Source organism: Agelaius tricolor, unplaced genomic scaffold, assembly GCF_023055355.1.
Source record: "Agelaius tricolor isolate 1412-34295 unplaced genomic scaffold, bAgeTri1.0.p SCAF_1, whole genome shotgun sequence".
NCBI classification, from domain to species: Eukaryota; Metazoa; Chordata; class Aves; order Passeriformes; family Icteridae; genus Agelaius; species Agelaius tricolor.
In genome coordinates, this window is record NW_027269261.1 from 41,350,523 (window position 1) to 41,374,556 (window position 24,034).

General features: G+C 41.5%; 1 protein-coding gene across 2 annotated transcripts in view; it reads left to right on the forward strand.

The window, feature by feature from the left end:
• Window positions 1-6,861: 6,861 nt before the first annotated feature.
• SMOC2 (SPARC related modular calcium binding 2) overlaps window positions 6,862-24,034 on the forward strand; it is a 137,973-nt gene continuing 120,800 nt past the window's right edge. Inside the window, exon 1 of one of the 2 annotated variants that reach the window (XM_071431162.1) lies at window positions 6,862-7,473. In XM_071431162.1, the coding sequence (XP_071287263.1) occupies window positions 7,399-7,473 (75 nt within the window). In that variant the 5' untranslated portion in view covers window positions 6,862-7,398. The remainder of the gene's footprint in view (window positions 7,474-24,034) is intronic. The other variant, XM_071431155.1, reaches the window with a different exon arrangement.

The window sequence follows — 24,034 nt, forward strand, 5'->3', positions numbered from 1 at the left end:
GCTGCCAGGGGTTATCTATATAGTCAAGACCTGTTGTAACAAGACCTGGAAAGCCAGACCTGTCCTCTGTTACTGTCTTCAGATTATCCCTGGACATTTTCTGTCCATTTGTTGTACTGAGATTAACTTTAAGTAAAGTTTGCCCTATAAGATTTATGCTGACTGCCAAGGTGGCAGTTGATGAGCTATCTGATATTTAGATCTCTTCACATGACATATGCAAAACCTGTGGGCAAATGAACAGGCCCAATTCTTCTTAGCCAAATTCTGTTCTCAGTTACACCAGAGAAGTGCAACTGAAGTCAATATGATTTACAGGAATAAGTGACAGTACATGGCTTGGGTATTTTTTGAGATGACTTGTAGATTCTAGCTGTAGCTAATAGGACTGGCCACAGAAAAAAATTCAAAGAAAACTATCACTGTTGTTTGTTTTTCTTCCCTAACTCTAATGTCAGCCCCAGTCTAACAAAGCACCCAGTAATATTTGCTTAGGCACTGAATTTGTTAGCCTAACTTATTTTCACTGTTTATCCCATATTTCTGTAAAAATGTGTTAAAAAGAAATAATCTGTTAATGCCAAAAATTCTCAAATACTCTATTTCACAGGCATAGTGTACACTAGAATGAGCCTGCAAGTACAACTGTGCTGGAATTTTTATATCAATAAACCCCAGAGGGGTGGTGCAACTCCTGACACTGCACCGGTTCCAAAGATGAAATAACACATCCTGGCAACCCAACTGGATTTTGCCAGCAGAGCTGCAAGGCTTTTTTTTTTTTTTTCCTTTGACAGAATACCAGCAAAAACTTCTCCTGAGAAACCCTGCAGGGACTACACATTAACTGTCTGCTTGGGATGTTCATCTGGCACACAGGAGACAAAGGTGCACATCTCTGCTCTGCTCAAATCAGCTGTATCAAATCTTAACCCCTCTCCTAGCAAAAAGTCTCCCCAGTCCTGGCCCTGCTGACTACCAAAAGATCCTTCTGTCCTTCTGAGCTCATCTGTCAGAACTGTTCGAGAACAGTTTGATCAACCAGTGGTTAGGATGGGATGTGGGAGAGCTGGGTGTCATTCAGGCAAAACAAGAAGGGTGTCCTCTATCTCCAGACATTTCAAACAGCAGCCTTTTGGCTGAGGGGCAAAGTCCTGTCTGATTGTCAGCAGAAACACTTGCTGGGGGCCCAAGGAATCTTTCCTGACAAGGATATTATTGCAGTTGATGTGCCCCCACCGTAAAATGCATAGTTTTTTAAAAGTTGGTGTGTACTCGCACAAACACACGTACATTTTGTTTCCCTGAAGAACTTGTGATCGACTCTTATGAGCTCAGGAAAGGCCAAATGACCTAAGGGTTATAAGGTGCCAGTTACAGATACTGTTTCACATTCTTTCTTAGAAAAATAGTTATGAAACTACTGGATTTTCTTCCCCCCCCGCTTTTTTTTTTTTCTGCACCTCTTCCAATGCAAAATACTTTGCTCTCCCAGTGGAAACCAATCATTTACTAAATACTTAGTGTAATTCCTGTCACTGTCTCTCAAGTGGGCCCATGTTTACATTTCATAAGCAAGAATCTTTTTTCTTATGCCATAGTCACTACATAGAAATAAATACAAGCCACAGAACCTGCACAAATCTTTGCTGACACACAAAATTTTAAACACCTTATGGATTAACATTTATGAAGCCTGTCAGAGGCTTAAAATCACAATGAGAAAGAAAGATTTTCTTCAGGTCTGAGAAATAAACTTTTGGTCTGATGTCAACCCTACACCGAAAAAGCCTTGATAGTTTGTTTGTCTAAGCTGACAGCTCCTTATTCAATTGTTCACTATGTCTCTCCATTTAATTCTTGCTATAAATTTGTCTCTTTGCCACACTCTTTACACTTTACCTCAGTGTGCACCAGAGACATGGTGAGCCAGCAGCTCAGCACTAACTCAGCTTAAGGAGAAATGCTAGCAACAAAGACCAGCCTGCCAAAACCCATAAAACTTACTGCTTTTTGCCTCAGTTTAAAACAAAAAAATAATATTGTCTTTTCTCTAAAGTGGTACAGGAACACATGCCCAAATGAGTTCTTGACATTACAGGATTTTTAATGGTTTTGAAGAAACCTTGGCACTTATAACACATTCTCCAAAATGTATGGTTGTTAATTAGTTTAACAGCATAAGTAAAAACAAACAAACTAGTGGCAGAAGGTGCAACCACTGTTTTTTTGGTAGGGAATGGGAAGTACATGAAATCACAGCTTCTGAAATACTGAATAAACTGTAAAGGAAAGAACTGATTAAAAGCTGAGAGGTAGTCATGTCCATTGCCATGTTAACCTGCTGTTTTACTGTTACCACAGTGTCTATGAGAATGTACCTGTACTCACCAGCTGGGCAAAAGACAGTTAATGAAAATCTAAAACATGAAGAAAAATGGGCATTTCCCACCAAATGTGGGTTTTTTTTCTTTTTTTTTTTCTTTAAGATTTAAAGGAGCTTTTTGCATTATTGGTGAATGTTTTACTTTTTCTGAAGAAAACTTGATAAGAAAACATGCCTCTTGGTAGATTAAAAGCCATTGCTACCTATTGCAAAGCAAGATTTTGCTAGGTCATATGTAGCAATTTTTGCACAGACCACTGCATGCTGAAAATCCCACTTTCCCACCAGAAATGTCTGCCTCTCTGCATTTGTCCTCAGGATCACTCAAAAACTGGCTGCAGGAATCTACTGCAGATCTGCACCCTCTGCAAGGCCTGCTGGGTGGATATTCCTGCTCTCACCCAATTTCAGGGTTTTATCCCTGCTCTTGCTTATATTTCCAGTATTTCACCCCTGCAGATGAGGCTGTTGTTTGTAGTCATGAATTATGTTTTCTCATCTAGCACAGAAGATTTGTTCTGACTTTCCTTGGACAGTCATGGAGGGCAGAAAGGAACAAATACACTTTGCTGTATGCCATTATAAGGAGGGGACAGGAGTGAAGGGCAGAAGGGCTAAGGAATGACTAGCTTATGCCTGTTTGTTTTCTACCTCCTAATGTCTTAAAAGGCTTTAATCTCTGTGCAAGGTGCCCTGAAGAGGAAAGCCCTCTGTTTATGTAGAAGACAGGAACTATGTGGGAAGGGACAAGGATGGCTGCCCTGCATGCTCAGGCAGCTTTGCTTCCATCCTGTCCTAGATTGATCTCTGCCAGTGGTGATGGGTGGCTCTGGCACTGGGCCCATTTCACCTTGCCATTTGGGCCAGGATTGCTGGGTGTGGTGAAGGCTTTGCTAACACCTCGTGCCCACAGACAGCTGGCTTGGGACTGCAGAGCTCTCCTTACACAGGGCTGAAGAAGAGGAGTGACAGTGTAAAGGAGTTTGCGTTACAACAGGTTTACAAATCTGAAATAGCAAGCTGGTACACAATACAAATGTCAGTTCTAGGGATTGGAAATAAAAAATATATACTAAACCTAGCTTCTTATTCCACATATAGGACTGCATGAAATTTCCACTGGTAAAATACCACACTTTTCCTGTGAAAGCATTTCCATTTAACCTCTTAGGATTGGAAAAATGGAATCTCTTCCTATTCTCTGAGAAGCAGTGCATATGGATGCTGAAGTGGTACATCTCTGAGATCTGGTCAGGACCTTCCCAGTAAGATTTCCTATATTTTCACATTTAAACTGTTTGTTCCTTCTTTTATTTGAAAATAAAAAGTATTTCCTCCAAAAGATGATGAGCCATACCGTAGATAATAATAATAATAATAATAATAATAATAATAATAATAATAATAATAATAATAATAGATAAACACATACTACTTCTGTGCCCAAGAATTTTGATGTCTTAGATCCTCTGGTATTATTCTGTGTTCTTATTTTCTGCTGGATCCTATGTTACCTACATCAGCTACTCCCCTGTCCCTCAGAAAAGCATTTCACAGCCACTATTTCACTTCATGCAATCGTTCTTTTCCTGTATGATTTTAATGGTTGGTGCAAACCTAGATGCAAGAATTAGGGATGCATTTTTCCTCCCCAGACAGAACTTCTCCTGCTGACATTCTCCACAGCATAGTTTATGTCCAAGGCTCCAAGAATCATGCATGGTTGTTTCCAGACACCAGGTTTGTGAGCAACACTTCCAAAGGCTGTCTTTTTTCTCTCTCTTTCCTTCTTGCCTCTGTTGATGTTCACATCGTTCTTGCCAACACTGGTGCTCCTTTAACTCAGCCACCAGATGGTTTTTCAGGATTTGGTTCTCATGCCAGCCATGCCATCCCAGGCTCCACCTGAGTGAAAGTCTTCCTCACCTGAGTGAAAGAGGAGCACCTGTGGTTCCTCACTAAACCTCTGATTTAATGCAAGGTGAGTGAATCAGCAGCAATGCCTCTCTCTGCACTGCAATAAGCAATCTTCTGAGAGGTCCAAAGAGTGTGCTGGCATTGGGTGATGGGGAGAGCATAGAAGAACTCTGTCATGAGCGGATGGGAATGCTACTAGCACTGCTCTCATGTCAAGATGGGAGTGGGATTTTTTTGCCATTGTTGTTGCCCTGAAGAGGTTTAGGTCCTCTTCCTCATACTGACTACTCACTAAAATGTGATAAAGCTCATAGTAAGCTCTAATAATGAAAAATGCAACATGCTGAAACTAAAAAGTCTAACTGAAGGATGATGCTTTTCAAAGCTGTCTGTTTTCCCAAGGACAGCCAGCCACACACATTGGTCTGTGCCTCCACAGTTTTAATTTGACCTCTATATTCTGTCCCCTCCCTAAAAGGTCAGTTTAAAATATTTTGGCAAATCATCTTTATTTTAAAATCATAATGTCAACAGTTTCTAGACTCCAAACATGCCTTTTTGCAGAATTTTGGCCTTTTTGCAGAATTTTGGCCTTTTGGCTATTGTCAAATTTGTGTAAATCCACTCACATTTGACTAAGTTATAAACCCTCAAAAACCTGCAGTTTGTTTTTATTAGATGTATTTCTCATCAATTCTGAGAATGTAATTCTTCTGCAATGTCAAATCCAAACTATGTGCTGTGTCATTCAGTATGTCCTGACAGACAAGCCAAGAGCAAAGGGATTGTTGGCCATGAATTGCCTTTGCCCAGTTACATGCCAGCAGTGCACACAGCACTGAACTGAAGGTGAAGGAGCTGTGGAGTTTGCAATATACAAAGAGCAAGGTGAAAGAGAAGGGAGAGCAGGCATGGCTTGTGATGAAGAGGACACAGACCTCAACTGGGAAACAAACGGTGCTGGACTGGAGAACATGGAAGAGGACTAGAAAGATGGAGGAAAACAGGACTTTGTACATGTGAATAATTTCGTGGTATGAAGGGGGCTAGTCATGGTCACAAGAGAAAAAAATCCTTTTGTCTCTGACAGACACATCAACATTGCCAAGTTTCACCCAGCTGAGAGGAAAAGGGCTATGAAGCCCAGGCTGGAAAATTGTACTACAGTGCATAATGCAGCAACTGGCAACTTGCTATCGCTATGAGAGATGCTGCTACTTTGACAGCAATAGAATCTGGTGCAGTGAAGGGCCTCGAACATGCTCCAACCTGGGTGATAGAATATGGTATCTTTGGGGTTTTTTCCCCATTGAAAAAGGAGATAATATTTAAACAAGAGATATTCCACACAGATGTGTGCAAATGCTTTGTTAAAAATTGCATCATATAATGTTGTATTGCACTAATATAAAACAAAAGTTTTTGAAAAGGGTGCTTTTTAAATTTTTGTGACTGTGGGTGCTCATTGAGACCTGGCAATGCTGCAACTACCTTGCTGGCTGCATCCACTGAACATTGTAAGATCTGGAAAAGTCAGCAGTGTAGGTGTCTCAGGTAAGGCACCCAAATTTCTCTGTAACTAATACCTACTTCTCTCCACCTTAGTTCACCATGCATGTAGCTACTGCTTTAGAGAGCATGCTCTACCCTGAGCCCCTCACTGAGCCACTTGTGACAAAGCCTGCAAGGATGTCAGATTTCGTGCTGGAAGAAATTGTCTGTCATTTGTGTGTTGGGAGTGTGCCACTTTGCAGCCTTCCTAAAGCCCTTTTGTGTCCCGTCCCACAAACACGCACACACGGAGAGTCAAGCAAGCCTTGACAGTTTCAGCGTCTCTTGTAGTACCACTTATCTGTGGAGATCTCTGCAAGCTGGCAGTGAGCTGTTGGGTCCCCGGGAGGAGCGGGGAACTCCAGTGACAAAACTGTAGTGAAAGGGTTTCTTTCAGGCAGCAGGGACGAGGAGATCCTTCACAGTTAGGAAATATAAACAGACCTCTATTTGGCTCCTAAGAGACGAGAAAGAAAAGCTCAGCTCTGGGGTGGAAGGTTTCACCTGGCATTAACTGCGCGCGTAGAGGCGGCCCCGCAGCCTCCTCATCTCAAGGGGCTATCCCGCCCGGGGCCAGCAGTGCCCGCTCCCCGCCGTGCTGGAGCGCCGGGCACCCCCAGCGACGCCCGGCTGCCCCACGGGAGCTGCCACCTTGACTTTTGTCCCAGCTCAGAAACCTGGATGCCACGCTCCTGGCTCCCGCCCCGTGCGGTGCCCGCGGGAGGCGCGGCGGGGCCAGGGCAGGGGCGCTCCGGTAGGAGGTCGGGGCTCACCGGGGCGGGGGTCGGGACCACCTCCCCCGCCTGCCAGGGGCTGCCGGTGTCTGTACGTGTTGATTCAGCATGTGGCGGGGGCGTGGGGGAGGAATAAACCCTGCGGGGGAAGCGAGCGGCGACCCCCCGGGAGCACCGGGGAGGGTTAATCGGCGAGGATCTGTGGGTCTGGGAGGAGAAAGGGGAGGCCGGGCTGGGGAGGGGGAAGGATAAGAGGAAAAGGGGCAGAGCGGCTCGGAGAGGTCGCACACCGCCAGCCTCCGCAGCCGCGGCAGTGCCTTCCCGCGTGCTCCCGGAGCTGGTGGTGGGTCCTCCCTTCCCGTCCCGGTCGTTTCCTCCCGCTTTCCCTGCCACAGAGGGCTCAGGGCTGGAAGGGAGAGAAAGGGACCCCCAGGGCTAGACAGCAGCCCGCCCGAGGCGGAGGCAGGCGCGGCGCCCCGGGGGAGGCGGCGGCGTCCGGCAGATTCCCCCGGCAGTGGGAGGGCTCCGGGAGAGGAGAGGCTGGGGGAGCATCTCCTAGCCGGAGCTGACTCCCGAGGAGCGAGGGAGGGACACAGAGAGAGGGAGAAAGTGCCGCCTCTCAGCTTTACAGGCTTCCCTAAATTTTAAGGACTGGGGTGGGGAAAAAGAAAAGTGAGGACCTGATCTGGGACCTCCCAGCCGGAGCGATTGAAAAGGAGCCAAAGCAGGCGTCGGGGGGGGAGCGACATCCCAAGAGTCCCCATCCTCAGCCACCCGCAGCCGCTGCGTGCCCGCCGCCGCCGCCTCAGGATGTGGGTGCCGCTGCTGCTGCTGCTGCCGGAGCTGCTCCCCGCCGTGCCGGCACAGAAGCTCTCCGCCCTCACGGTAAGGCCACCTCGCCGGCGGGCGCCTTCGGGGCCGGTCCCGGGAGCACCTGAGCGAGCGATGCGGCTCAGGGGCGGCGAGAGGCGCCCGCGGCTGCCGGGCCGAGCGCTGCGCCCTGCCCCGGCCAGGCGGGAGCGAGCCCTGGCCAGGCGGGAGCGAGCCCTGGCCAGGCTGGAGCCCCGGCTAGGCTGGAGCTCCACCGCGGCTCGCCCGGGGAGCAGCCGGCACCGCCGCCCCGCCGGGCGCCTCCGGGGAGAGCGCGGCCCGCGGCTGCGAAGAGCAGGTTTTACTGCGGGTCCCCGCAGAGCTTCGGTCCGGCCTTAATGTCCGTGTTAATGCTTTTATTTGCCCGAAGAGGAATAATGCTGCAGTGAGGTTCGCTTTTGGACCGACTCGGGCTGACCGATTTTACTTCATTTTAATTATAAAGCAACATGAAACAAGCCTTTCTGGCTGTTCCAGGCTCCATGGTGCTATACATGGAACTCCGCGTAGAGATGGGTGAGCCAATTCATTAGGCTTACTAAATAAGCCATAACCACTATTCTAGCCAAGACCTGAGGTTTGCAGCTAATAGCTCAGTTCAGTCTTGTAGAGCTTGCAGTGTTTGCAAAGCTACAATTAATGCAATCTGTAGAAATAAAAACATTTTCCTTAAGTGTGTTTTTAAACAAGTGCTTGAGTAAACATAACGGGCAGCAAATACCTCTTTCAAGCTGTTTTTAAGTGTTTTGGTGAAGGCTACCCGCTTAGAGTTTATTATGGTAAAGTTAGAGGCAGCTGCAAAGTGAAATAGACCCTATTTTGTTTAAGTCTTTCAGAAAATTTCTGTAAAATCCCAAGAGTTGAGTTTGGTTTTTTTTTTTTTTTTTATTCTTTCACCCTTTACTGAATAAGGTGCTATAGGGACAGCTCAAGGTGAAATGGCTGTGGGAGATGGCTGAGCTGTTCATACCTGAAATTCTTTCAGGAAAAGTTTTGCCTTGTTGACTAAATTTTTTTTTTGTTGGTTTTTTTTTTTTTGTTTTGTTTTTTGGGTTTTTTTTTTTCCTCTTAAATGATTTGTAGATTAGAAGCTGCTAACTGAAAACCCTAAAGGACTGAGTTTGCTCCATGAATTTTATTGTGTATGGTATTTTATAGTGTGGGACACATAAAGTCAAATGATTCTCATATTTTACTTTTTAAGACCGTCATTTGAAGCCCCCTTACACTGTCAGGTGATATATACTATTCTAATAAACAGATTAACATTAAAATTTACTTTCAAGTTCACTTTAACAAATGTATAAACATTATTTGCAAGATAGGACATGTAATATTCTTTTTTTCTGTACATAAAGAGAGTTCTAAATATTAGTGTGGAAGTAAACTGGAAATGCTACCAAACTTTAGTTTGTCCAAATGTAAAGTAAGAGTGATTGTGACTGTTACAATATCTTCAGATGATACATAACCCAAATGATGTTAAAGCCATTTAAAATATGGATATAAATCACTGCAGAATATACTTTTCATTCAGTGAGGGATTGTCTGCATCACAAAAGGGAAGAAAAATCTGGCCAAGGGCACTTTGGCAAACTTAAAAAATTAAATGCCATAGACTCATGCAAATGTATTTGACTTCGCTGTTATCTGAGTGATGTTACAAGTCCCTCTGTTCCTTCCTTCACCAATTCAAAGTGTGCATTACTCATTTCTGTACCTTAGAGTAGTCTGCATCTTTATGAACCATGAGCAGAAACGTCAAATCTGGTGGAATGCCCACCTCCTGCCTCTGCTACCAAAAAGGTAATGGTTTTGAAGACATCAAGCTTTCAGACTGAAATGAACTTGAACATTTTAGTAGGTGCAGCTAGCCTTGTTAGTAGAGGACTGTAGGAAGTGAGCTCACGTTAGTTTTTCCGCTGCCTGTGCTCTTCTTACGGAAAGGACTCACCCATAAAAATACTAGACTAGAATACATTGGAAATCCTTCCCTAAAACAAGTAAGGGACAGGCAGACACCCATAGGAGCAAAATAACACACGCACACACTGATGCACATATACTCTCTACATCTTCCCACAAGGCTGAACTTTGAGTGAAGCAGGTTTATTTCTACTATTTCTGTACTTACCTCTTTAAACAATAATAAAAGCCCAGTGCTATTACGGCAACAAATACCACACCGCTTGATCATTCCTAACTCGTGTAGTCATTTTGCTTGTAGCTCACAGACTATATAACCCCTCTCCACATGTACCTTTCTCAAACATCCATGGATAGTATCTGCATAATTACAAGGAACAACAAACCCAAGCTGTGTAGAAAAACCAAGAAAATCTATGTCTTTTTTTTCACCTGCTGTGCCACTGTGTGGCGACTGAGAATAGCCATTCTTTTCTACACATCATATGCGGATTTTATTTTTATTTGTGGCTTGAAGAATAACAGAGAAAGGCTGAAATTTTCATAAACAAACAGAGGTCATGGGAACAGGGTGTGTTTCACTGAGGATCTGAGTTTTATCAAAACGATGGGATGATCATGGAGAGGGAATGCACATCCCTGATCACAATACTGTCAGAGGTATACTCTTCTTGCTAGGTGGTGACAATATCAGGGGAACAGTCTACCGCAGTCGTAAATCTGACATAAGATGAACCTTGGCAGAGACAATAAAATTATAGTTCCCTCTAGCAAAAGCCACTCTACCATTTTCTGAAAGGTAATACATGGATCGGAGGTTTTTTCCTTGCCTGAGCTTTAAGCAACAAACTGGGTGATGGCATGGCAGGGAGGGAGGATATCAACATCTGTCTTTAAGATTTTCATCCATATAAACAGATCTCTGGCCTGTTTTAACTTTATGTCCTCACTAGCTCGAGGAACGGATCAAGTACTACTTTCAGAAAAGACTTTCAGTAGTTTACAGACCTGTTTCCCCATTTATTTAGGAATAATATTTTTGCATTTCACTTGGGCAGCAATACCCACAAGAACTACCCATGTCTGTAGTCCAGGTGAATGTGTGATTTTCATATGTTGGAAGCTTTGCAATAGTCCAATAGCAATAAATCACAGAGTTTTCACACAAATAATATCTCCTAGAGATTTCTGATTGTTTAACACTCTTATGTGACTGCAGGTTTGCAAGGAGTGATACGCATAGGCTTCCTACTACATAACAGCTATTAGGGCGATTTCTGGCAGGCAGAATTGTCAGCAGGTAGTTGAAATGCTCCAATTTGTTTAGAGTCTGGTCCTTTGGACCTCATGGTTATATCTAAAGTGAGTGCGAGTGTTGTAATCTGTCCCTCTCTGCCCAAACTGCGGACCCAGACAGAACTTACTTGACTGCCTGACTATGTGCCAGGATAGAGAAGGGTTGATGAGAGATGGGCTGATGCATACCTGAGTCTTTATTAGGGAAGCTATGATGTACACCAGGGTCTAAGAGTTTCAGAGTTTCTATGTCCTCACTGGGTTAGACATAGTCCAAAGTTACTTTGAGTTTGTACCAGTCTTGTCTTCTTGTCACCAGGATTACTTTTTGCTAAGGTTTCTCCTGGACTCTGGTCTCCTGAGTAGGACCATATTGCAATAATAGATAAAGTGAGGTGAAATGTAATATTCCAATTATTAATTGCAAACTGAGCCTCAGGGATGCATGCAGGAGGATAATGTTCTTTATTGTTGTATTTACTGTTATTTCAAATGAACAAATATTGGCAACAGAACAATGGCTTTCCTTATGGAAAGGTAGGCTGAGAGCTGTCTCATAAGAACCCATGAGATCTGGAGGGACTGTAGCCAGTTTGGCTACTCTTGTTCTTTTCTCCCCTTGTGTCAAATACTAATGTAAAACATTCTTACATTCCACAAAATATCTTAAATAGCCTTGTCCTTTTACCTTGTTAATAGAAAACCAGGAAGCACTCTGCAATTTTTGTAAGATGTTGTTGGAATGTTTTTGCAATGCTGCATTTTATTCTGTTTATTCTGTTCTGTGAGATGTATCCGTTCTTTCTGGATGTATGAAACTGAGGAGATCTGAGCCTTGCTGACTTCTTGTTTTAGGGGAATTAGGCATATCTTGAGGATATAGATACTTTTGTTTTGAAACACAGGGCTGTGAAGAAAGCTCATTTTGTTCCTCAAATAAGTAAGTTTATGATCACTGCACTTACCAACACACTTTGTCATTGTTTATACTGCATTTTTGAAACCATCAACTTTGCTTTTATCTCAGTTGCAGTGTTGTGTGTGTGGATGTACTTCTACAAACAATAGGATACAAGTGTTTCTTATTTTAAAATCTTGATGACTTGCAACATACCACAAACTATTTATACTTTCAAAGCCTTGCTGCACCATGTGCTTTTCCAATACAATTGATAGATCTTACAAAGGAAGAAAGTTTGCTTGAAATTACTTCTTGAAATGAACACCTCTGCCTGGTAATAGTTTTTTTCATCAGCAGCTGAATATTTTGGGAAACAATTGTTTTCTTTTTCTCCCTTGGCACATGCTTTGTGAGTATTCAATAGCATTTAGTGTGCTGGATAGCTTCCACAACACTGACCAATATAAGATGGACCGCTAAGGTAGTTCAGTAAAGGGAAGGTAAACACAATCAAAGCTTTCCAAGTTAAGGACCCATTTGGATGGCGCCTGCAAACCAAAACATTTGGAAAAGTTACTCTAATTGTGACTGAAAAACCAAGACCATAAATAAAATTGTAAAGTGGCTCCAGATCCTAACAACATTGTTACTGCAAATGGGCATTGGTACAACCAAGGGTACATCAGCTCTGAAAATAAAACACTTTCAACAATGCTTCCTTGCAATAAACTCTCAAGACACTTCTTATTAAAGAAACAACACCAAAAACTGTGGGAATTGATTGAAAGTGTCAGCAAACTTTTCATCAGGGGTCAGAAGTAATTTCTGTGCATGCAGCCAACATAAACTGCACCTTATAATGTGTAAGACATTAATGAAGATGGTCAGTTGACTGCATGCCCGTAAGATTTCTAAAACTAGAATTGAAGACTAGAAATGAATGTGAGTGGGGAGGGAAGAGCAGGACTGAGCAAACAAAAAGAAGTAGATAATGCATATTGTGTCCACTTTTGGTGCTGTCATTGGCCCCCTGTTGCCTCCTGAATACCTCGAGGAACAGCTGTATTTCTTGACAATGGTCAAACTTCAAGGTTTAGTTCATTCTGAAAAGCCTCCAAAGGTTTAGCTGCTATCTAAAACCTATCTGAACCCTGTTGGTCTGGAAACCAGGCTACAGATCTTTTCAAGATCTGGCTTGCTCGGGACTTTGCTCATATTTCCATTTCTTCAGCCAGACCAGCCTCACCACAGGCGCAGCCATTTTCATGGTATTTTGGTGCTTCATTTCCTGTCAGGCCTGAGACCAGGAAGTGCAGAGGCGCCTGAAAATTAAAAACTGAGTAAGAAAGAGTTGGAATCAAAGACCTATTTTTGAACAGTAATGAAGGTCCGAGTTTGGTTCAGGAGTGACATTTTTTATCTGAACAAATTCAAACATTCTTGGGCAATCTGCAGAGTGAAAGGAGGATACATCTTGCAAAGGACTCAGGGATTTCCAAAAATTTTGTGTTTTCTTAAGAATCAAAACCTAAATGCATCCTAATTTCTGTTTGATTCAGTATTGTGCTCTGAGGTAGATTTTTAAAGAGTTGACATTGTAGATTCACGATGAAGGCCATTTCACAATTAAAATTTGCAGTCCTTTCTTCCAAATTAATATAGTCACAGTAGTTTTTGACTTTGTGAATACTGCGTCCTCTGCCCCTCTGCTGTCTTCTACAGCAAAATTCTGGTGATGTCAGTCATTTGGTCTCAACAGCCCTGTGTATTTTCACAGGATACGCTTCTCTTGACATTTCTTTATCCACTTCTGGTTATTAATTGGTAATCACTGCCTTAATATTATCTACAGTGGTAGTGCAACAGTGCAACACTGGAGGCAAACCTGGAAAGAGAAAATACTTCAGAAAAAATTTGCAATATGCTAATCTCACATGTAATAATTTATGCCAAAAGAAAAGGAGTGATAGTGAGATGTAACATGATATTCCCCATAAACAAATAAACTAAGCAGAGAAGAGAAGGTATAGCATAAATACCTGGATTTTTTTCCTGCAGTTTTTCAGTCTTGGTCTAGCTGCCCCATGTACATAGGGAATTGGTCTGAATTACAGCCGTTGCTGTAGTGCAGTGGTGTGCATGGGATACAAGGATACAAACTTCAGTTATGGGGAAGTTGAAAGCTACCTAGAAGAATATGGACTAGTTTTTAGATTGGTGTGATAACACTTAGTATCAGAGGGTTGCTTAATATGACTGTACCAAATTATCAGCGGTCCTCAAGCAGCAAATCACATTTTACAACAGAACTCGTGAAGTCAGTCTCCCAAATGGAAGTTTCAGCTGGTTCTTGCAGAACAAATTGCTTTGATGAGTTAGTAACTGCCCTTCAGTGATTTTTTTTCCCCTCTCTAATTTGTTACCTTTTAAAAATGACCACTAAGTGTTTCATCAGCTGTTGAAAATCCAGGCTAATAGAGAATGCAACCTAGAATTCTGGTTGGGACAGAAAGAGAAAACATTTCCTGAAGGCAATCCTTTCCAGCTCTCTCTCTGGCTTGCTCAGTGGGTTGCTAGAAAACTTGCTCGAGACTGTTTACATCATACCTATCCAAAACCTAGCTTTTTTCCCTTCATTTACTTTAGGCTGCTTGTTGTGTCATCTTTTGAGTTACTGAGTAAAGATCATTTTTTTTTCTTTTGTGTTGCCTTAAATTTGTTTTGAGGATGTAATAATATACTTTCTTGTCTTTTAGGTGTTCACTTTTGAACTGTATACAAATTAGCTGTCGTACATGTGCTATAAATCTTTGAATCTCTCCTAGAGCATCTAAGGAGTACTTACATGCAAATAAATAAAAATTCCTTTACTTTGGAATGCTTGTTAAGTCATGGCTTCATGCTGTATTTTGCAGATTCTTTGAATAAAATTGGTGCCATGAAGTGCTCACAGTCTTCTTACTTGGCCTACCTTTATCATGCAATTACTAATATTTTGACCTTTTTTTCAGAATTAGAACAAGGTATTATCAGTGAGTCAATGGTGTAAAAGATCAGGAGAGATTTGTACGGTTTTTGAAATGCAAGTAGCAAGAGATAAAGAATAATTTTTTTGGTATTCAAAATGGACTCACTATGATCCATGTAGCAAGCTGCAGTACAGAGAAAACCTGCAGATTGCAGGTGACCCCTGGATGTCAGGGTGGGAAGCCAGTGCCTCAGTTCCATTATTTTTTCTTGCTCTTATCTGGACTAAAGTGGAGGAATGGTTGAGTTTAGTCTGAGTAAAATCTGCCATTGAGTCTCATTACTACTTTGAAGGATGAGGAGAGGAGTGGGTGACATTTTAGTAGACATGCAAATGATTTTAACCATATTTTAACTGCAACATGTCTACCTGTACAGAAATGCTGTTAAATCAGACCATGTGTCTGGAAGTATCACAGAATACAAAATGTGTGAGCTGGGGACCTAAATCATGTCATCTATGTCATCTAGAGAATTGCTTCTCAAATGTTGTTTTTTTTTTTTTTTTTTTTTTTTTTGCTAGATGCTGCTCTTCTCAGTGGCATCTTCCTGCAAATGGTAGAATCTAGGCTGTGGGGCTGCTGTTCTGAGAATACAAGGTAGAAGTATAGCATTGACAGCATGTCAGAAAGGTGGGGATACTAAAATGTGAGAATCTCTTCTCAGTGAGGCTGATACATGCATGCCATGCTGGTTTCAGTGCACTTGTCTTTATCCTGATTTTCTATGTCATCCAAACACACTGTGTTCCTCTTTGGGACTGTGAGGTGAACTAATGGTCTTAAAATTAAAAGGAGATTCTCTATTAGAAGCAGGAGGACACGTTGAACACAGCTTACCAATGGTCTCTGATTCAGTTGTCTTAGTTGTTCTTGTCTATACAAGTGAAGAATTATTTATTTCATTTAATCACAGTATTTTAATCAGTTCTCATTCACTGTAGCCTCCATATGGATGCCACTTAGTGTGGACAAAGGGGTGTTAGTGAAACTGACCCTGGCTCTGTAAAGTTATATTTGTTAATGGTATGGTCACTGTGCATCACCTTTTTTTACCTATAGTGCTGTATAATGCTGCTTAAGTCAAGGGAGCAGTTGTCACGTGGGGTGATGGATCTTCTAGAGTGAAAAATCACTGTAGCAAATGTCACTTCTTAAAGTAAAAGTTTCTATCAAAGAAATGAAATCAAGTGAGTGAAACCTGGTCCTGAAATAAGTATGCTACTATGTCCTCGAGGGTAGCACATATTGTAAAGATACCTTTGTCCCCACAAGAGGGTGCAGAAATGAAAAAGATTGTCAACATAGAAACCAAATCAGGCTTTGAGTTAGCCATAGGTTTATTTGTTCAGTAAATTATCTCTGGTGTGTTGTATGGCTCATTTTTGGAAGAGAGCCATCAAAGATTTAAGTGACTCAAAATAAAAAGCAGAGATGGGAGGGTCCGTACAGGTATTTCTCCATTTCTCCCCCTGTCCATTCCGTTGCAAATACAGAGCGGTGGCGCCGCTTGTGCAGCGTCCTCAGGGGCAGGGAGGTCACCTCTCCTCTTCCATGGCACTGCAGGGATCCACCACGGGAGGGAGAGCAAGAGCAGCGCGGTCTGCGCCGTCTCCTCCGGCAAGGGCTGAAAGAAAGGAGGGCAAGCCCTGGTTTCCCTCCCCAGTAGTCCAAGGGGGAGGAGGGGAGCAGCTGGGGGCCTTGATTTTTCAGTACTTGCCACTCAGTTGCACATCAGATGGGAAGTCGCATGGGAGAAATCTCAAGTGGAAAAAAGTCTTGACACAAACTATCGGAAGGTAGAAGAGTTCTGCAAAAAGAAAGTGTCTTTAATGACATGGTGTGGCTTGACATTAATTAACATGAATTAGCATTCATGAGAGCTCAGAGCAGGCTGATGAGAACAAGAGAGAATATATGGCCTAACATATGAGATGCTCTTGGCCATGAGACATGAGGAGGGGTTCAGTCTGCAGAAAGCGTAGGGCATATTAATTTCATTGCATGCTGTTTCTTTTTGCAGCATTTATTACATAAATTCTGGTGAGCAAGCCCAAACAAAGTGGACAACTTATTTTTTACACTGTATTTAATGGGATTGTATTTCAGACCATCTCCTCCTGGGACAGCAGTTTCCAAGCATGCCAAATTTTTGATAGATTTCAGCCTAAGTGGATTTAGTTGCAAATCTGAGCTTTAAACAGGAGGTTTTATCTTCCCATCATGTTTTCTCCTTGAAAGGTTCCATAAATTACATTTCTGAAAGAAAGGGAAAGTTTTTTTGAAAGAAGTGTTCATTTGGTAAATTGCTCTTCTGTTTAAACTTCCCTTTTTCAGGTGCTGAATGACTCCCAGAGCAAAAGTTCTGTCATTGCTTGATAATGGACTTCCATTAATTTGCAATAAAATTACAAGGCAATATTCATGCATGGATAATTGATTTCACTCTGAAGGGAAAATGGCAAAAAGCAAAGCTCAAGTGTCTACTTGTCTGTAACTAGTACAGCAATTTTCTCCACTGCAAAATGAATATCAAGTACTTCTCTTATGAAGTGTCAGTATTTATGTTCATTAGCTGCAAGATCAGGAGAGGTCTACAGCAATGAGAGAGTCAGGGTATTTCCTACTACATGACAAAGCCAGATCTGATACCAAGACTAAATGGCTGATAGAGATTAATTTTTTCATTTTTGTGGCTGGTGACAGACCCACTAAAGCTCAGTAGACACAACACTGCTGGTTTGGTAGAAGGACTGGTGAGATAACCACAGGTTCACAATTCATGTAGTATTGAGGTGAAAGAAGAGCTAGCTGCAACACTGCTGCTGGGAGTGAGCCCAAAGGACCTGGAAACTGGCGTCTTTTGGGACTCATAGTTGTGACTGGGCTCTCTCTGGCTGCTGTAGATTTTTCTCCAGTATTCTCCTTCCCCATCCAGTTGATCTTTCCTTAGTTCATCTTCAGTGTTTACATGCCTTTTCTATGTATAGACTGCAAGCTATTTGTGTTTGTACAATGTTTTGGGCAAAAGAGGCTCATTCTGGTTCACTTTCTTGGTTCTGCCACAGTTTTCAAGTTCAGTAATAAATAAATCTTGAATTACATGTTCTTGCAGGTGAGACTGAACACAAATAACGGAGGATATACAAATAGTAGAGTTCCTTAGGCAGTTCTGGCAGAGTCTGGTTCTTTACACCCTCTGCAAATTATCCAAGCTGGTTATTTTGTATAGTCTATGCCTGTGTTCACACACACACACACACACACACGCATGCGCGCACAGAAAAATACATATGTTTGATCCTCCTCTGCCTTATGTAAAGAATTGGAGCAAGCAATTCAACATTACAGGAAGTGATCAACAAAATTGTCTATTCTCTGGTCTTGTCATACTGTTGGCCAAAGAGTTCTGCACAGTGCAGAGAGCCAAGTGTCATCTGCTTGGTATTTCCTGACTTGTGAGAGCTTAGTGTTTGAACCTTTTCATAGCCCTAAAGCTGGGGTTCTCAGCCTGTGGTATGTGTTTCCTCTCATGGTGCAAAACTCTTTCTCCCCTAAAGAAAAAGAGCCCTGAATCAATCCAGCCTGGTCTTTCCTACAAAGAATAATGTAAATGTTTGGATGCCTCTTCCAATTTTTGTGTGCAGGTCAGATGGAGCTTGAAGCTTTTCTGCCCACTGCCCTTCCCTACCTTTCAAAGAAGAAGAGGAAATGGGTTTGGATGAAAGATGCTTCTATCCTGTGAGTGCAGACCAAAGAGCTGAGAGCTGTTCTTGCTGCTGTGTTACAGACTCTGAGTGTACTCTCTTTCTATAGCAGCAGCACCAAGAACCCTCTGAGAAACATGGTCCAAAGGCTCTCTTGACAAACTCAGAGAGATGTCAGGCATTATGAAGAACTTCTTACTGTAGGCCTTCTGTGGCTTCAGCATGTTGTATCCATCAGCTGCAATAAATTCCCTACATTGCCATTTTCTACCTTAAGATGAGCCATGTCAGCCATATATATGTATATGCAGGGGTAGACCATATACATTACCATGCAAACCTTTTCTTCCATTTGTTTTTCAGCAATGATTGGAAAACCCCCATAAAAGCTTAAAGTTCCCTTGAGGTTAATAACCAGGATGTCAGATATTTTTCCCATGAAGTTTATGTAATTTGATCTGACTGCTTTGATCTGATATTTTTTGTTTATGTGTTTTGGTCTAAGGGAATGATGCATAGGAGTCTAGTGCTAGTTTTCATTTGACAAGATTTCTAAGTTGTTAGGTTTTGACTGTGTTGGAAGTGCTACAGGGCAGCTGTGTTTGTTAGTTGATGAATTTGTGTAATCTAAAGACTGAAAAGAACAAAAAGAATACCATCTCCCTTCAAATCTCAGGTCTCTTCAGGAACTGCCTCAGGCGATATTTGATTTTATTTTAGCAGCTCTCATGATTATCATTTTAAATAATGACAGAATAGAGCTTTTACTGTCTGCATTGCTTATTATGACAGGAGAAATCAAAAGGTCGCACAGTATCTTTCCTTGTTATGAAAGTAAATTATTTCTTTAAAACTGCTATCCTGAGTCTTCTCAACACACCTGGGGGTCCCAAGTGAGATTCATTTTACAACTGTGTCAGGAAATCTCACTCATTTAATAGAAGTAAGAAGCAACCAGAATTCTCCAATGAAATTAGGAGGTTACAAATAGGATTAATCACATGTAAAAACTCACTATTTCCAGCTGACAGCAATTAAAGCAGTGTCAGAGATGCAATGAAATTCCCTCCAGGGATCTTCGTAAAATTGAGACAAACATTATAGAAAGAGTGTGCATGATGGATGAGAAAGTTTGCAAAAAAAAAGACAAGTCTATCAAAGCTGAAGGGGGTCACAGTTCATACTCTCCAGCTCTTTTGTGGTATGCAGGATGTCTCTCAGGAAGAGCCCTGCAGCTATCTGCTGTCAACAACAGCAAAGCAGGTGTGCATGTGTGCCTGGACTATATCCTTTCTCATACCTGGTGCTTCTTGCTTGAATAAAGGTCAACATCTTTTAAAACTTTGTGATTATTTTTTTACTGCTTCTGTTTTTGCTAGAAAACTGTTCAGTGAAGTGAGATTTAGAAGCTGTTGTCAAGGTATAATTGGAGCTGATTACCTAATTTCCTTTCATTTGTTGTGACTGTGAAATAGCCCAAGGGCTGCATATGTCAATATACACACATTCTGTATCCTGTATTGATTCAGAAGTTGTGTGATGTGTGCCAGATGTCTGCAAGGCAGTTCAGATGGCAAAGTAGCATGGGTGAGGGAAAGTGAGATGGTTTGCCCTGCCAGTACACTCTTCTAAAAGATCAGAAATGATTCTGCCTCACTATGCTTCAGTCCTTCCTATTAAAGAGAGGTGTCACAAGTGCATCTTCTGTCCTGGGTCTCGGGAATATCAGTTAGCTTCTGTACATCCCGGTGTTACTTGGAGAGCAGAAATGCCTGAAGCAGGCACTCAGCTGAAGTGGATCTCTGATTGTGGCCTGTGTGTTGTGGGTGCAGGAGCTGCAGGTTCAGCTGTACATGGGTCCCAGAGGAGGGATTTCATAATAGCAATTCTGATATTCCACAGTATTTATAATGGGTGTGTCCAGCCTTCTCCATAACATTCTGCTATGGGAGTTTGAGCAAGACAAACTCCCAATTGGACATCTGTTTGCCCTCTTGAATCTGTAACTAGGGAAACTATGGGTCTACCGCATAAGGGCAGGAGTGTGCAGAGGAGCTTGGAGATAATTGAAGTGCCTGAAACTGATATTGCCAGTGTGCATGTTTGGATATGAAGCCTGGGAGGTGTGATAAAATCTTTTTTTTCTGTGTGTATCTGCATGGTGGTGCAGTTCATAACAGAAACATGTTGGCAGCTTTTTGTACATACAGGTAGAATTTGATCAAAAGGATACCACTGGGCATATGCTGGGCATATAGAGTATAAAATCACCTCTCCATGCTCTTTATTACTACCAGATGGTGTTTACTTTCTTGAATCAATCCTGTTGTCATATTTGTCCTTCTTACGTGTTGTTGACAAATGCATGTGACTACAGAACCTAAAGGTCCACTGAAATAGCCACTAATTCATGAAATAAAACTTGTTAAAATCCTATAATTCCCTTTTCAGGGAAAATATAGCTAACTCTCTTACAATGAATTTGATTAATTCCATATCCACCAAAACTGTTACTATAGGACTACCACTTTTTTTTCCCCTGTGAATATGATAGTTTTAGTCTTTGTGGCAAAGGCACACCAAGACACAGCCATTCTTAAACAACATGCTCAATGAAAGCTCCAAAGACTCTTCTGGGAGACAAAGATTGGCTGATAGATACCTGAGCATGGTGGAAGCACTGGCTCAATTGAAATAGAAGTGCGGAGAACCTGGAAGAGACAGCAGTTAAAGTCAACAGAATGGGGTGCTGTGCTCATGCCAAAAATGTGTGTAGAAAAAAGCTCAAGTCTCAGCATTTTTTATGTTTCTTTTTTTCCCTTCAAAATCAGTATGCTTGTTTCAAAATAAAACGGGTTACAAACAAAATGGGCTATAAATAACATGCACACATTTTTGTAAAATGATTTTCTTACAAGCAACCTGTAAGACAATCTCCAAATGATTCATATTACCTCACTGACATTGACTTTCTGTGCATACAACTCTGTTCAATTTGACCTAAGGTTGCATACATGTATGCTTCATCAACACAATAATTAGAAAAGTTCATGAAGCTGGGAGTGCTAAAATACCTGTTATTCATTCTGACTGCATTATCTGGGCAGGCCCATTCAGTGTGCATAGGTTTCTTTTTCAAAGCTCATGCCTCTCAATCAGTCCTGCTGTCCTCCATGGCCTGGAATCCTGCCCGAGCTTGATTGCAGTATGTCAGGTGAGGTTCCTGCTGCTTACCTGCTGCCTCCTTGGTTGGCAATGTCCTATGTTGTCCAGAAATGCTTGCACATTGTGTTAAAACTCCTGCAGATTGCCTATGAAATCATGGAATAAGGGAGTTCGTGTTTTCAACAGGCAGCCTCTGTCTTAGCAACCGTGTGAAACAAGTTGGTGCTGTTATTTCAGTTAATGTGGCCAGGACTCCCCCGTGTCTATTAACCTGAAGCTGTGAATGATGCTATGAAAAGAAGGGCTCGCTTTTCAGTGTTCAGGTTGCTTGCATTGTTGTGGTAGCACATTGATCAAGATTTTAAGCTTTTTCTAGCCCAGAGATCTCTGCTGCTTCCTGTTTTGCTGCCTTAAATAGCTGTTGACTAATATCTGCTCTCTCTGAGACAGATCTTTTTCTTCAGTGCTTTTTTCATGTCAAAGGTGGACACCATTGAGCTATTGCTATTTCATTTTCCATATTGAATTGGGATCTGTGCCATGGGAATCCATTTAACTGTTATGATGTTGTTCAAATAAACTGAACTTGAATTGAGAACTTGGAAGATTTAGCCTGATGGACTGTGAATCCAGATGTTACCTTTCTTCTGCTCATCACCTAATAAAGTACATACCCAGTACTCTGTTACCCTAGGGATAATTTATCAGCCACACTCAGCTTCGTTATGGACACTTCCCTTATTCTGTGGAGAGTGGCTGATCTGTCTAGTGAAGTGCAGTCCCACTCTATGTAGTAGGTTGTTTGGGAATTTGTCTGGGAACCCTGCCTCTTAGAAAACATGTATTAGGGATTGCTAGGTAATCCTGATTTTCTCTTAAAGGCCAGATTCGTGACAGTGTAATGCCCCTCAGAACCACAGGAGACAAGCAGGTTCAAAACATTTTTGGCAAATATTTATGCTTTATTCCTAGGTGACTGGCAGGTCACTGCTGTGTTTCTTATTGATGGCTGAGTACAAGAACAACCTCACATGCAAGGCACAGTTTTAGTTGCCCTCTTGTTGCTATTTATTTACCATCACCTCTGTGGTTCTTCAGGAGCCAGTGGAAACTGAGTTGGTGGAAAGGATGGCTTCCTCATCTACTCAAAGACCATTTGTGAAAGGCTGAAAATTGTATCAGCTATAGCATGGGCTGAAAAATAGAGAGTGAGGAGTCACACCTATCCAAAGATATGTATACATATTTTTGAAGGATCAAAAAAGAAAACTACAAAAGAAGAAGAATGTGTCAATATCATATACAGGATAGCCATCTAGCTCCAGGCACCTTAGGGTAAGTGCTTTCTTCTTGCCCCAGTCATGTTCATGCATGTGCTGACTTCTTTTTTTGGTCTTTTTGTTTGCTTTTAACTGACTTCTTTCATTTGTAGATTGATGGCTTTTCATTGTCTGAAATTTAAAAAAAACTGTTACCAATAACAAAGCATGTGAAATCTGTCCTAGCTAATCTGATTAGATGAATGGCTGAATGTTTTCTCTCATGATAACAACTATGCAATCAAAAATACAAGTGATTAAAAATTATGTTAGCATAAAGAGAGAAAGTACAAGAAATTTGGGCTTTTTAAAGTAAGTTTTTTTAAAAGGCAATTTGCCTATGCAATGTTGCATTTTTAGAGAAAACACTTAACAAACAGCTCTTCTGTTTGAAAGATTTCTGTAATATTGGTGGATTTTATTGAAACTCTGTGTTTAAAATGCTAATGTTTTAAGGAGATGGAGATGTACTCTTGTGGTATTCCAGAGATGCATAGTAATGCAAAAGAGGTTGGTTTCCAAAGAGAGCTGTCAGAAGATAAAAATCTAGCAGGAAATCTAGCAATTTTTAAGTAGAACAAGTTTAATTGGAAGGAACAAACTTCAAGCAGCTGCAGTATTTCATGCACAGGTTAACATGGATGAAACTACAGGCTGCTGTAATTACAGTTTTCTATCAGTAACAGGATATCTGCTAAACAGGAATTAATACAGTTTTAAAGGTTTCATGAACTGATTGTGCTTCTGTGAATCTTTTCTAATCTGAAAGGTATTCTGCAAGATTAGCAAATTCTGCAGGTTCTCTGACTTAGCTTCTTGTTAGCAATCACACTGTCTTATTTTAATATTGAAGATAATATAGAAATTGAAGATAATTGAAGATAATATACTGTTGTCCTTTTTTTGCAAATTATATAATATACAAATAGATAAATTTTTATATTATATATACAAATATTTGTATATATAATATACAAATAGACTGTTGTCCTTTTTTTGCAAATTTCTTGAGAAGTTCCTCTACCATTTTTAATATGTGAATATCTATTTCTGATGAAAGGTTTAATGTATACCGTAAATGTGGCTCATTTAAAAATCAGCTTATTGAGCCCTGTGTTCAGAAAAAAACACGTCTTTAATACAGAGTAGCTGAAATGTCCAAGGATTTTGCAGATTTTGTAGAATATTATCCAGCCTTGAAATATCTTATAAAATCAGGATCAATCAATCTGTTCT